General features: G+C 36.7%; 1 protein-coding gene and 1 long non-coding RNA gene across 2 annotated transcripts; one reads left to right on the plus strand and one right to left on the minus strand.

Moving 5' to 3' along the window:
* The first annotated feature begins 4,842 nt into the window (after positions 1-4,842).
* On the plus strand, positions 4,843-6,279 carry LOC121247037. Its single transcript, XR_005937206.1, has 2 exons — positions 4,843-5,693; positions 5,877-6,279. It is a non-coding gene; the product is annotated as an uncharacterized LOC121247037 (long non-coding RNA).
* Positions 6,280-9,357: 3,078 nt separating this feature from the next.
* On the minus strand, positions 9,358-10,502 carry LOC121245781. Its single transcript, XM_041143645.1, has 2 exons — positions 10,049-10,502; positions 9,358-9,902 (listed from the first exon to the last, which is right to left on the minus strand). Exons 1-2 carry the CDS (start codon positions 10,265-10,267, stop codon positions 9,555-9,557), a joined length of 567 nt encoding a protein of 188 aa, XP_040999579.1. The 5' UTR covers positions 10,268-10,502; the 3' UTR covers positions 9,358-9,554.
* Positions 10,503-13,504: the final 3,002 nt, after the last annotated feature.

Raw genomic sequence — 13,504 nt, forward strand, 5'->3', positions numbered from 1 at the left:
TGTACAATGGTGCTCCACTCCAATGCATTTGCTTTGCAAAATAGCAAACTATCATCTGCAGAAAAGAGATGGATAACTAATAACGTGCCTCGAGCAAAAGGAAACCCAGAAATGAGTCCCTTCTCCTCAGCTTTATCTAGCAAATTGCCAAGCACCTCAGAACAAAGAATGAAAAGATAAGGGGATAGAGGATCCCCTTGTCTTAACCCTCTTGAAGGCTGAAAACTTTTCTGAGGAACATGATTAATCAATAAGGAGTAGCTCACTAATTCTACACAATTCATGATCAATCCAATTCATTTCTCTCCAAACCCCATTTTCTTTAAAACAGCAGCCAAAAACTCCCACTCTATTCTGTTGTATGCCTTGCTCATGTCCAATTTCAGAGCCATATACCCTTCCTTTTTACTTCTCATTCTATGTTGCATAGAGCGCATGGCTTCCTAAGCAATGATGATATTGTCTAAGATTAATCGACCTGGGACAAAAGCACTCTAGGAAGGAGACAATTTGCCAAGACTTTGGAGACAATTTTATAAATGACATTGCATAGGCATATAGGTCTATATTCAGATATCAATTGTGGCTTTTTCTTCTTTGGGATTAGTACAATGAAGGTCTCATTAATACCAATCAACTCTCTACTGGAAGATAAGAACTCTTTCACTGTCAAAAACACCTCAGCCCCCACAACAAACCAGTTGTCTTGGTAGAACCCTGCTGAAAACCCATCAGGACCTAGAGAACCCATAGGATCTATATAAAAAACAGCCTTCTTCACTTCCTCAAAGTTGCAATCCATTACCAACTGCCTATTCTTCTTAGAGGTAACCATTGGTTCAATGTCACCCAGAGCTGTATCAATGTCTCGAGGAGTGGATGACTTGAACAAATTTTGATAATACTCCTGAAATAACAGACTAATGTCCTCTTGATTTCCAGCACTCTTGCCTCTGTCATTCTCCCTCCTTTGTGTAGCACATCTATGAAAAAGCCTAGAGTTTTTGTCCCCTTCTTTCAACCATAACTGCTTAGATCTTTGTCTCCATTTTGTTTTCTCTTCCTCCATTAAGAAATTCACTTCATCCTGTAGATCTTTAATAGTATCATCGAAATCACATTTATTTATCCTCTGAAGTTCTTGAATCATGTCTCTCTTAGCATTCATTACTCTCTTACTCCCCCCCCATACTTAGACCAGATTTTTAATTTGGATCTGTCAAATTTTCCTTTAAGCTAAACATATATTTCTCTCTTTTCATGCTAGACACCCAAGCCCTTTGTATTATGTCCTTGCAATGCTCTTGTTTAGACCAACTGGCCTCATAATGAAAAATCTTCTCTGATCTCTTAATCAATTCTTCACCATACTCACTAGAAATTAAAAGAGGGAAGTGATCAGATTGTAAAACTGGAAGCACTTGCACTCCTATGTGGCTAAAGAGCTCCTGCCAGAGATAATTACCAAAAGCATTATCCAACATTTCTTTTACAAATGCATCCCCTTCCCTTTTGTTGCTCCAAGTGAACTTAGACCCTTCATATCCGAAATCATTGAGTTCACATGCATGAAGAGCCTCTCTAAACTTTTCCATTTGAGAAAAAGATCTGTTAACTCCACCAAACTGCTCATCAATTGTATGCAGCTCATTAAAATCCTCACAGCATAACCAAGCTACTTGTCCCTCAGGTTTTAATCTTTTAAGCAGCTGCCAACTCTCCTTTCTATTTTCCACCACAGAATTCCTATAAAAACCTATCACCATTACCTTTTTTATCACCATCATCTAAGTTAACAGACACTAAAATATGACTCTGAGAGTAAGAGAATAATTCATCTTGTATTTCTGATTTCCACATCATGGCCAATCCTCCACTTCTTCCTATACAATCTACCACAAAACTGCCTCCAAATCCCAATATGTTTCTAATTCTCTCAATCCTTTATCTCCTACATTTAGTTTCCAAGAGAAAAATTATTTTTGGGCCCTTCTCCTTCACCAAAAGGTGAAAAGCTTATGAACTGTCTGTGGGTTCCCAAGCCCTCTGCAGTTCCAACTAAGTAGTTTCATGGGGATTGGCAGGGTTGCTCAATTGCCTCTACCATTATTTAATTGTCACTCTCCTCATCTCTTAGATTCAATTTAGTTCTCTTTTCCCCACCTCCCTCCTAAATAACCAGAGCCTTTCTTTTAACAGATTGATCAAACATTTCCAGATCCTTGTCTATCTCATGCACGTGCCCTCCTCTTCCAACTAGTGTCTTCACGAGGCCTCTTTTTTCCATCTTTGGACATAATATCCTACATGGCAGCCAAGGGTATATGGTCAGAGGATGCCTCTAGTTGATCTGTAGCCAAAACTCCCTCATTAATGATATTAGTGCCCTGTTGGTCCTGATTAGAAGCAATAATTGCCTTGTGAGTAGCTGCTACAATGTTGTTTAAACTAGCTCCCTCTAGTTCAAGGTCAACTTTCCTAGTACTGAAAGAGAATATATTGTTACCAAAACTAGAACCCAAAATCTGGTCAATTCCCCCATTAGTGGGATTTAATGGAAGGCCTTCCTGATTTTTAGCATCTTTCAACTCCTTTCCATCTTGTCCACCATCAATCTTAAACTCGCTTGAAAACACCCTCTAGCCACTCTCCAATGACCCTCCAACACCTTGCTCCTTTCCTACAAGGACTTCATTCTGACCCGTGTTTTTACTACTTGCCCTCAACCATGCACCATACTGCTGACTAAAGCTATCCACAACATGCTTCTCATCTTCACCTTTTCACATCTTCCTGCACCATGCTTGATCATGCCACAGTGATAGCAAAAGTTGGGCATCCTTTCATATTTAAAATGTATCCAGTACTTTGATTCCTCCAAAGATATGAATCTCCTTCTAGCAAGAGGTTTGGTGATATCCAACAAAACTTTCGAAAGTAAGAATTATCCCCACCAAGTGTCACTACCATCTGTATCCACCATCAAGACTTTTCTCATAGAACTTCCCAGTTGCAGACATACCTGCAAATGACATGTCATGACATTGAATGCAAAAAGGTTCATATCAAAATTGCATTTCCTTTACAGACTTTGACCCTTCGCAATCTTGTATGCACAACAGACTTTTATCAAAGGACTGCGGACGCCCATTCAGGACTCTTGTTTTATCTACTCTCATTTTAAATTCAACCAAAAACTTGTTTCTTCCCACCTCTTTGAAAGCTGCTTGACCCTATACGTGCCATACTTTATTCAAAGTATTCATGAGGGGCCCTCTATTTGTCTCCTTATTAGCTATCAAACAAGCCATAATACACAGTTTACTCTTCAATAAAGACAATGAAACTTCTTCAGTACTAACCTCTATCTCCTGTTGTTCTTCTTCTGTCAACTTCAGTCCCTCCCAAAGCAATGACAAGTCACCATCCATCCTCCCAGTCTCCATAGACTAGAGTCTAAAAGCAGAAAGTCTCTAAGTTTTCGAAGGAAAATTTAGAGAGAAAACCTTACTTTCACGAGGTGAAAGAAGGACAGAGTGATGAGACAATTTGTTTACAATTATTTGTAAATTTACTTTTGTGTAATCACTTTATTACTAAAGTATTTCCCAAACATATTATGTGAAAGGCATATGACTCCAGTTCATATATCTAACGTGTCAACGGCCCATCTACTCTCTTGCTAATCAAAGGCCTAGATCCCTATAGTGTGTGTTGTATTTTAATTTTTTACCTTTTTCCTGTATCTGCTTATGGTAGAAACTTTTTTTCCCTCTTATTTGGTAGCATGAAATTCAGTGAAAATTTCTATTTATAAGTTAGTATGGATAATACAGCTAGTAAAGTATTTATATGGTATAATTTAATTTAAAAAATAAATTTTAAAATCTGAATCTTTCATATCAAATTTTATTATTTAAGTGATGTGGATGGTGTTTACGTACCATTTTGAAAATAAAATAACTCAATTCTGGTATACAAGGTAAAGAAATATTTTTAAAACAGTTCTATTTCGAAGATAGTTTTGCCTTGGGGTTTAAAATGAATTCAAAGTTGTTAAGCCACAACGATGGTCACATGATTGTTTATTTCTACTCTCATACTAGCATACCATATTATATGCCTACATTAATTAGGCGGACTTGAAATTCAAATTGTCAGCATTAGTTAAAGAAGATGCATAAATGAATCCTCAAACCACACAAACCAACCCTGATACAGTTATTGGGCCAAATATATATCTTGCCTTCAGCCACATTTTCGCAGCATGTTCAGGTGCTCAAACATCAATGGCAGCTTTGCTAGGGACAACATCGATATGCAAACGTGGAGTAACCGGTTGTATGTAAAAACTTACGTGGAATATGTCACAGTCCATGAATGGAATACATGGGACATGGGTTAGTTTGGGTCGATTGATTTACTTGTTGTTTCCCTTTATGTTATGTAAGGAAGTGGGCCATAGAGTAGCTGGGCCATTAGCATGTTATTTCCTTTTATTTAGTCTGATAGTTGTTAATCTAGGGTCATATTTTACCAAGGCTAAGGCCTTTTTCAGATGTTTGGCAAAACTCTAGCATATATGCTCACTGTAGTGACTAAAAATGGGTATTTAGAAAGTTAATGAAAATATTATTTCTCCTTCTCTTATCATCTTCTTCATTTCTTCAATGGAGGTGCTCCTCTTGAAGTAAACAATTTCTTTGTATTTTTCTTTATGCAACTTGAGATGTGTTACAGGTGGTATCTAGAGCCAGTCTTTCCTTGTCATCGACTTATCAACCCATGGAAATGGAAAAAATATCGCATCTTTACTCAATATCAAAGAGCTAATAGAACACAATCTTCATCGCTTCGATGTTCTTCAACAACATCTGAAGAATTTTCGGGAGAGTCAAAACAAAATGCACCAAGTATTTCAACAGTCCCTTGACGATTTTGCTAGCAACTTTTAGGAAAGTTTCAACCAATTCGAAGATAAAATCTGTGACGTACAAGACGAAGATGCAGTTGCTGTGGAACAAAAATATGAAATCAAGCCTGCTCAGCTTATTCTTTCCTATGTACCCAAAAATCCCGAACCATTTCTACTGTTCTCTACTCCTTCCCTAAGAATCTCGTGTTCATCTCTTCATCTCAGAAAGTATTTTTTCTCTTATTCCTTCCTGTCGGTCACCACTAGCAATAGAGACCCATTAATCGAAAGAGGCCTAACCATCATATGGGGGTTCGATCTCGGTGGCATCGATCACGGCCTTCAAGACTTCGACAGCTCTCTCTTTTCTTTCTCTTGCTACGGCAAGAGGATGAACTCGCTCTCACTTCCATTCCATCTTAAGCACACAGTGACATACTAGATCTATTCCACCACTCAGCCTGTTGTCATGTGTCTGATGCTCCGAGATTCAATGGCATTGACGACAGCAATCCGTTGCCCATTTTCTCCACACCAGCTGATATGCACCATTTCCCTCTCCTCGATCGGACTCGCAACTCAGAAAAAGAAATCCCTCTACTACCATCTATCTAACCCATAAGACATTTTGGCAGCAGAGGAGGCCCTGAACCAATCATCACCACCTGGATTACAAGATGAAAAGGTACCACACAGCAAATTGAATTTCAAGTAAGGAAAATACAATGTGTTCACAAGCCCCTTCCAACTGTACCCATCAATCTTGAAAATCTAATAGGTAAGAAGTTTTTTGCTTCCTTTATGGTTGTATTGCTGCTGAGGGATATTGCAATCTATGGCGAAGGAGATGGTGGGGTCCTGTGATTATTTTTTCTCCATTCATCTGTTGAGTATATTGATAATGGTGTAATCGATAAGATGGGAGTTGAGGTTTCTAAACAGTATTTTCCTGGGGTCGCAGATTACTTTGAGCCTAATATGTTTGATGAAATGCTGGAAAGGTTTAGATTGGGTTGGTGCATCTCGTTTTTTAGAAGGCTCCTAGCTAAATAAACAAAGAGTGAGGAAAATGTAGTAGAGGAGGTACCTCTCATAATTGATGGCTCAAGGAAAAATAAAGAAAGTGGGATACCCATGGATGGTTTTGACGGTGCCATGGTGGGTGGTAGGCCTCACTTGGGAATAGAGAGATTGAATTTTTTGCTTTGCAACTTTCGGCAACATCTACATGTATTGGGGGTCACTATCATGTTTGGGACCAAAGGGGTTACTTATTGCCTGTGTTTTTCCAATCGACTAAATTTGTATCTCTACAAGCTTGCAATTAATCTGATCCCATTCCCTCGTTGGCACTCCTTCATGGTTATTTTTTCAAGCAACATGCAACTACACTAGTGGTTCTTAATGCAAGGTACGAATCTCTTGCGAAATTGGCTGAGTCTTTGAATTCAACTAATCTAAATGAGGTGGTTGTGGCTGAAATTCTGGGGGCTTTAGGAGCTAGAAATTTGGACCAATATGATGTAACTGTGAAACCAAAAAGGGAAGTGATTATTGATGAAAAGTTTGGAAAGTATAGAGATTTAGCTATAGCAGTGAAATTGTTTGATGAAATGCCGCTTTATGGGACTAGGCACCAACAAGAGAGCCACCATGCGAAGTTGTGTTGGCTAACAATGTTGGACACGCTGTGGCAAGGTGCAGTTGTCTCCCTTATCTCTCTCTTTGGGTGTTGGTGTAGCAACGTTGATATACCAAATCTATAAGATCTTTGGACACTTGGAGTGGATATTTTGGTCAATGTAAACTTGGCCATGAACTTCATTAGGTGGACTTGGATTACTCTACCCATTTGGGGATCTATAACTATTACTTTCATTTGTGATGTCATCATTAATGCTTTGTCCTTATTGATTGACTATTGGGCAATCTTTCATGTTGCGTGTCCCGTTACATTATGGTTATGCATAAGTCCTCATTTTATCGTAAGTTATCTTTATCCATACTATAATGTTCTGGTTATGGACTTGCTGGGACCCAATCTTGTGGATCTTTTGGACTTATATGGTAGGAATCTTTATTTGGAGATGGTTCTTATGCTTGTAGACCAAATGAAAATCCTGTTGAATTTGTTCATCCTAAATCATTTCTACATCGAGATACCAAGATATCAATTCTAAATCATCAGAGGAATGATTTAGAAGCCCTTGGATATGTCTTTATGTACTTCTTGAGAGGAAGTCATCCTTGGCAGGGACTGAAAGCAGGAACTAAGAGAGAGGGGTATGACGAAATTAGTGAAAAGAATATCCTCATCATTGACCATGGTGGTGGAAGCACTAGGATTCTAAGGGTTCAATAGCTTCTTGAGATCTACTATGGAAGTATATCCACACCTTGTGGACAAGGTGCTTTGAAGGAGAAGGGTTTGTCACAGTCCATGAATGAAATACATGGGCCATGGGTCGGTTTGGGTCTATTGATTTACTTGTTGTTTCCCTTTATGTTATGTAAGGAAGTGGGCCATAGAGTAGCTGGGCCGTTAGCTTGTTATTTCCTTTAATCCAGTCCGTTAGATGTTAATCTGGGGTCATGTTTTACCAAGGCTAAGGCATTTTTTAGATGTTTGGTAAAACTCTAGCATATATGCTCACTATAGTGATCGAAAATGGGTATACATAAAGTTAATGAAAATATTATTTTTCCTTCTATTATCATCTTCTTCATTTCTTCAATGGAGGTGCTCCCCTCGAAGTGAGCAATTTCTTTGTATTTCTCTTTATGCAACTTGAGGTGTGTTACAGAATTAAAAAAAAAAAAAAAAAAAAAACAAAGGTAAAACAAAGAAAGAAAAAGACCTCTCTCTCTCGTTCTCTTTCCTCTTCCGAGTTTATCATTTTAGGTTTGGTTTACTTTCCTGGTTTTTTTATTTCTACCTTTCGATTAATGTGTGATCCCTCCCTTTCTTCCGAGTCTATCATCTTAGGTTTGGTTTACTTTCCTGGCTTTTTTATTTCTACCTTCCGATTAATGTGTAATCCCTCACTCTCCCTCTCCATCTCCATCTCCTGCATATTTTTGTCTGGGCTAGTTTTTTTTTTTTTTTAATAGATCCATCTGGTAATCTGCCAGGTAACTTTTTTTTTTTTTTTTTTTTTTTTTGGATTTCCCTTTTATTTTTGAGTTTATGAATAGATCCATCTGCTCAGTCATATGAAGGAGATGTGTTTATTTCTGGATTTCCGTTAAGTTATTGCAAAAAGGTATAGATCACTGTAAGCTCTTTTATTTCAGAATCCATCCATCAACTTGTTTTTAGCATTTTTCAATAGAAAAAGAAGAAGAAGAAGAAATAGCTTGTATGGTCCATGTACACAACTACCACGCAATACACAAAGTATTTTGTGGTCAGGTATTTAGTATCTCCTCTAATTGGAGAAATATTATAAACTCGACGACGACGGTGTATTTCATCAAGATGAGGATGGCGGCAGCGAACTCTCCTTCTTCCAGACCCGAGATCGAGCAGAACTTTCTTCCCATACGTGATCTCTAGCTTCTTTTCATCTGAGATTTTCTGAAATTTCTTTCATTTGTTTTAGATCTTAACATTAATTGCAAGAAAAATGAAGCTTTCTCTGGTCAATATATTTGCTTCCCTTCTAAAGCATTCTAACATCTTTCATAAAATTCCTGAGATTGTCTTCCTTTTTCTTTTCACTATTTAATTTTAGTCAAAGGAAAAGAAAACTTGAAGGGTTTTGAAATGAGCAGAGAAATTACGATGAAATACTTGGTACTAATTTTCCATCTTGGCACGTCTTCAAAGCGAAAATTTTCATCATCTGCGTCTTCAAGATTGTTGTTGGGTCTCCCATCTCTCGTCTTCGTGGTCTTCAGGAGTCTCAAATTTTAGTTTTTCACTAGAACCTCTAGCAGAAGAGGGAATAATTTGATAGAGAGAGAAGAAATGAAACGAAGAAGGAACGAAACGAAAAGTGGGAGGGAGAGAGTGGAGAGAGAAATGAAAAATTTTGTTAAATGGGATGCCAATTGCACCAGGTTGCAACAAGTATTTTTGTTCAAGTATTCTCAGAATACTCAATTATTATTTATTATTTTTTTATTATATTTACATATTTTTTATTATTATTAATTATTTTTCATTAATATTTAATATTCTATTATTAATTTTTTATTACTTTATTATTACTATTCACAACTTTTTTAACACTTTTTAACACTTCTCACTGCCCAAACCTATCTGTACAAAACTTCCACAAATCATTTGGATAAAAAAAAGGAAAGAAAAACTTGGAACACATCGGTTTGCAACATTTGGGGTTCATCCAGCGCAGGCATGTCTGACGCAAGTGTAGCTAGAACTGCTCGAGAAAATAGAAAAGTGTAGCAAGAACGAACTTTGAATATTGCAGAGTGATGAGGATCCAGCCAGCTGTGTGCATGCATCATTGTTGTCTAGCCAACCAAGATTAACCGAGCGAGACTTGATTTCTATGACAAACAAGTTATTAATATAGGAAACGTTTCCCATACATTTACATTTTCTTTCTACTTGGAGCACAACATCAGAAACCAACTTAGCACTGTTTTTTAGCATTCTGAAGAGCTTGAATAGTCAGTTCAAGAGGCTTAAAGTGTTGAGGGACTTGACCACGGGGGCTCTGGATGGTGGGCTCTGCTGGGACGGGAACAAATGGACGTACTTGCAGTTGGGGCAAGATGGAAAGGATTTGGAGAGTATGACCAGGAGATGACAATTCAAACAAGGCAAAGCCATCATGTTACTGCTTGGGCTGCACCTCTTCTTGGAGTCACCGAGTGCATCAGCAGAGCTGATGTACTGTTCGGAACATGAATTATTTGAGTGTGTTGCGATGTGGAGTTCAAGGTCTAGCTTTTGATCTTTTGGCCAGTTGCAACTCTTCCTCAATGTCTTTCTGTTCAGATAATACATCCTACCTGACTGCAGTAGCGCGCAATTCAGAGGAGGAAGCAAATATGAAGTAACCTTTAACCAATTTGGAATGGCTATGTTAAAGTTATTGCAAAGTATCGAGAGAGAGAGAGAGAGAGAGAGAGAGAGAGAGAGAGAGAGAGAGAGAGAGGTACCTCAAGATCAAGGCATTGCTCCCAGTCCAATGGCAGAGGGTCTTTGAGTTGAAGATCAACACTTGTGTGAATTGATTTTTCAGTCTTCAGCAGGCCGTGGTCACTGAAAAACTTCCTCTTCCGGGAAGGGTTGCTCTCAGAATCTGAAGATGAACTGTTGGTGCTCTTATTGACAACAGAATCATGTATTGTAGCCAAAGAGAGTTCCGGAATCTCCATTATCCACCAGATTTTCTGTACTTAATTTATATATAACTATCTTTTTCTCAAAAAACTCCTCTTAGATGCACATATTTTCTTTCCCACTAAATCATTACGATCAGGATCTATTTTTTTGCAGCAATAGAATAAAAAAGATCATGAAGTGAGCAGGAGAAAACAAAGGAAAACTCTTGCTTTGGATATCAAGAGGAAGTCATGCAAAGAGGGCGTATCTACTAAATAGGGTTCTTAAATTGCCTCCATCAAACCTATTGAAAGGAGGGCAGGCCAAGCATTTAAGGTGGCCAGTATGCATCACTTTAATGACTCAAAATCCTGTTATCTTTCTTAGCATTTAAATCCAATCTACACATGACCACCACAAACGTCTAGTCCAACCTGATCTAATACTGCAACTTAATTGAATTCTCAAGAATTCTTACAAATTTCTCATCTGTTATAATTACTCTTCCATGCACTGTTGCATATAACTAACTACCTGTAAATAAGTCATACCACTCTGCAGCAAATTTGTCAAACAGCATGACTTGACCTGATATTTGGGGAAGCATTGCATAAATGCATGAAGTTCATATATATATATATATATATATATATATATATATATTGGACATAAATTACACATATATAATGCATATATATATATATATATATATATATCAAAGATAACAGTGCATGCATGCGGTTCTGGGATCAGGTGACAATTAACTTGAAACCATCAGTAAATGCATTTCGCTATCTGCAACAGCTAGCCATTGTTTTGGCTTTTAGTAATTGGTTGCTGCATGCTTATGAAATCCTTTTGTTTTTGTGGTTTTGAACAGAAGCAAGCCAGCAAACCCAGGGTTCAAGGTTGCAGCGTCAACTTCTCCCAGTTCTGAAACCATATTAATTATGTAATTACCTTATATATATATATATATATATATATATCGTGCAGTACTAGTTGTGCATGACCTGTATGCATGATTATTATTAGTTATTAATTATGATTATATTTTGAATGCAGAGTTTTTAAAATAAATTAGATATATATAATACGTACAAGAACGATACCGGACTACTAGATCCTAGATCATGACCTAATTCCACGTGACCATTTTTTTGAATTTATATATTATAAAATATATTTGCTTTTTTAAAAAGATAAATTTTGAAAACGAGATCAAAATATCATAGCTAAATTTATGTCCAAGATTTAGAAAGAGGTACGTACACTGCACATGGGATTTAAAGGACTTTTTTAACATATAATGCTATCCAAATTAATTAAAACCTCCAGTAGATGATCTTAATATACGTTAATAGATCATGGAAATCGAATTATTGAATGCAAGCTTGTTGTATTCTCTCTTTTCTTGTATTCTCTCTTTTAATTATTCAATGCAAGCTTGTTGAGGAACAAAAAACAAACCGAATGTATTCAATAGTTAATTACAGGATCAGAAAGGTGAATATTGTAACGTCCCGATCCCGAAGATCTGGAGAGTTAGCTTTTAATACTTAATATCAACTTCAATAACACAACTATAAAATCCAGAAAACTCCATAAAATGTTAATCCATTTAATCAATCCAAATATCTAACTTCCTTCATGGGGACAACAAATAAATTCTCAATAATATAAATTAGAAATTCTCCAAAAACTCGAAAATATCTTTAACTCATCAAATCAAAATATTCAAAAAATAAATCAATTTACTAACTACGACTCTCAAATAAGCACTTGTACACTCAGCCACTTATTCCACTACGATCATCACATCTTGCTAAAACTCCATACTCTTGTTCTTCAGCTGAACCATCAAAATTATCTGAAAAATATATGAAGATAAGGGGTGAGTTATCAACAACTCAGTAAGCAGATGACATATACTAGTGTGTAAACATGAGCATTTTCACAGAGTTCAGAATGCAGAAACAAAACCTTTCAGTATCAATATGCAAATCTCAAAAATACACATTATCAGAAAATCAAAACGACTTTTCAAACATTTCATATTCAGAAACCAACTTTTCATATTCAAATACTCATTTGGCACAACATGACTGAACATCTTCATCTTATTATATCATGTCAGAGCATCATATCAGAATAGAGACCATGTTTAAACCCCGTGATTGGGTTTTGCATTCTGCGGAGAGCCAAGCAGAACATAAATTACCATGTTATCAAATCGATTGCATTCAGAATAGAAAACCACTATTATATCCCGTGGTGGGTCAGAGGTCACTATTAACTCCCGTGACAGGGCCAGAGGTCACTATTGTATCCCGTGACAGGGCCAGAGGTCACTATTGTATCCCGTGATAGGACCAGAGGTCACTATTATATCCCGTGACAATGCCACATATCAAAGCAAAACAGAATCAGAATCACCATGTCAGAATCAGAATCAGAACTAAATCAAAAAGTCATGCCAAAGGTTTTTCAGATGCCACATCATATCAAAGCAGAGTACTGAAATTCAGATTATTTCACATTTTTCAAAAACAGATTCAGAATATCTTCACGTCACATACAAAAATTATCAATTTTTATATTCGCTTATATTTTTCTGAGTTCAATAACAGAATGCCAAAAATAAGCTCATGTCTACACCAGTCATGCCATAAAATACTTTATTTTTATACAGAATTTCATGAGTAATGTAGAACAAATAACTAAAGTCGTTTTAGATTTCTTTTCATAACAAAACATGCACATTTTCTAAAAAAGACCTCATTTCATTTTATTTTATGCAAAGTCTAGCATAGGAACCCCGCTTACTTAGACTTCTTAGCTTTTCATAATTTTTTTCTCAAAATTGCCGAACAACTATAAATCATCACCTATAACAATAATCACGTAATTTTCATAAATTTTCGATCTAACACGTATCTCAATATTTAAAACATGAAATGCTAAAAATAAACTATCTTCTTAAACTTCTAAAACTATCATAACCCTAAAATATCGTCACTTTTCAAATTCATTAGTATCCGCTTAATAATCACTTAACCTAATTCCAAATAACAACGAGCCCATCACATAAGCCAAGCCCACCATTAAAACAAGCCCAACCGAAACTACACATTAACTCAATATGCTTTGGATGGCTTAGAACTAAAATGGCAAAACTGTAATATCATCTCAAAATTATTCTTCTTTCTACTTAAGGGCTTTATGTGTGAATACTTTCCTATTTTGAAAGCTTACCCAGAGGGAAGGGAGATGTGCGGCAGATCCTTGCT

This window comes from Juglans microcarpa x Juglans regia, chromosome 1S (genome assembly GCF_004785595.1).
Source record: "Juglans microcarpa x Juglans regia isolate MS1-56 chromosome 1S, Jm3101_v1.0, whole genome shotgun sequence".
In the NCBI taxonomy this organism is placed as follows: domain Eukaryota; kingdom Viridiplantae; phylum Streptophyta; class Magnoliopsida; order Fagales; family Juglandaceae; genus Juglans; species Juglans microcarpa x Juglans regia.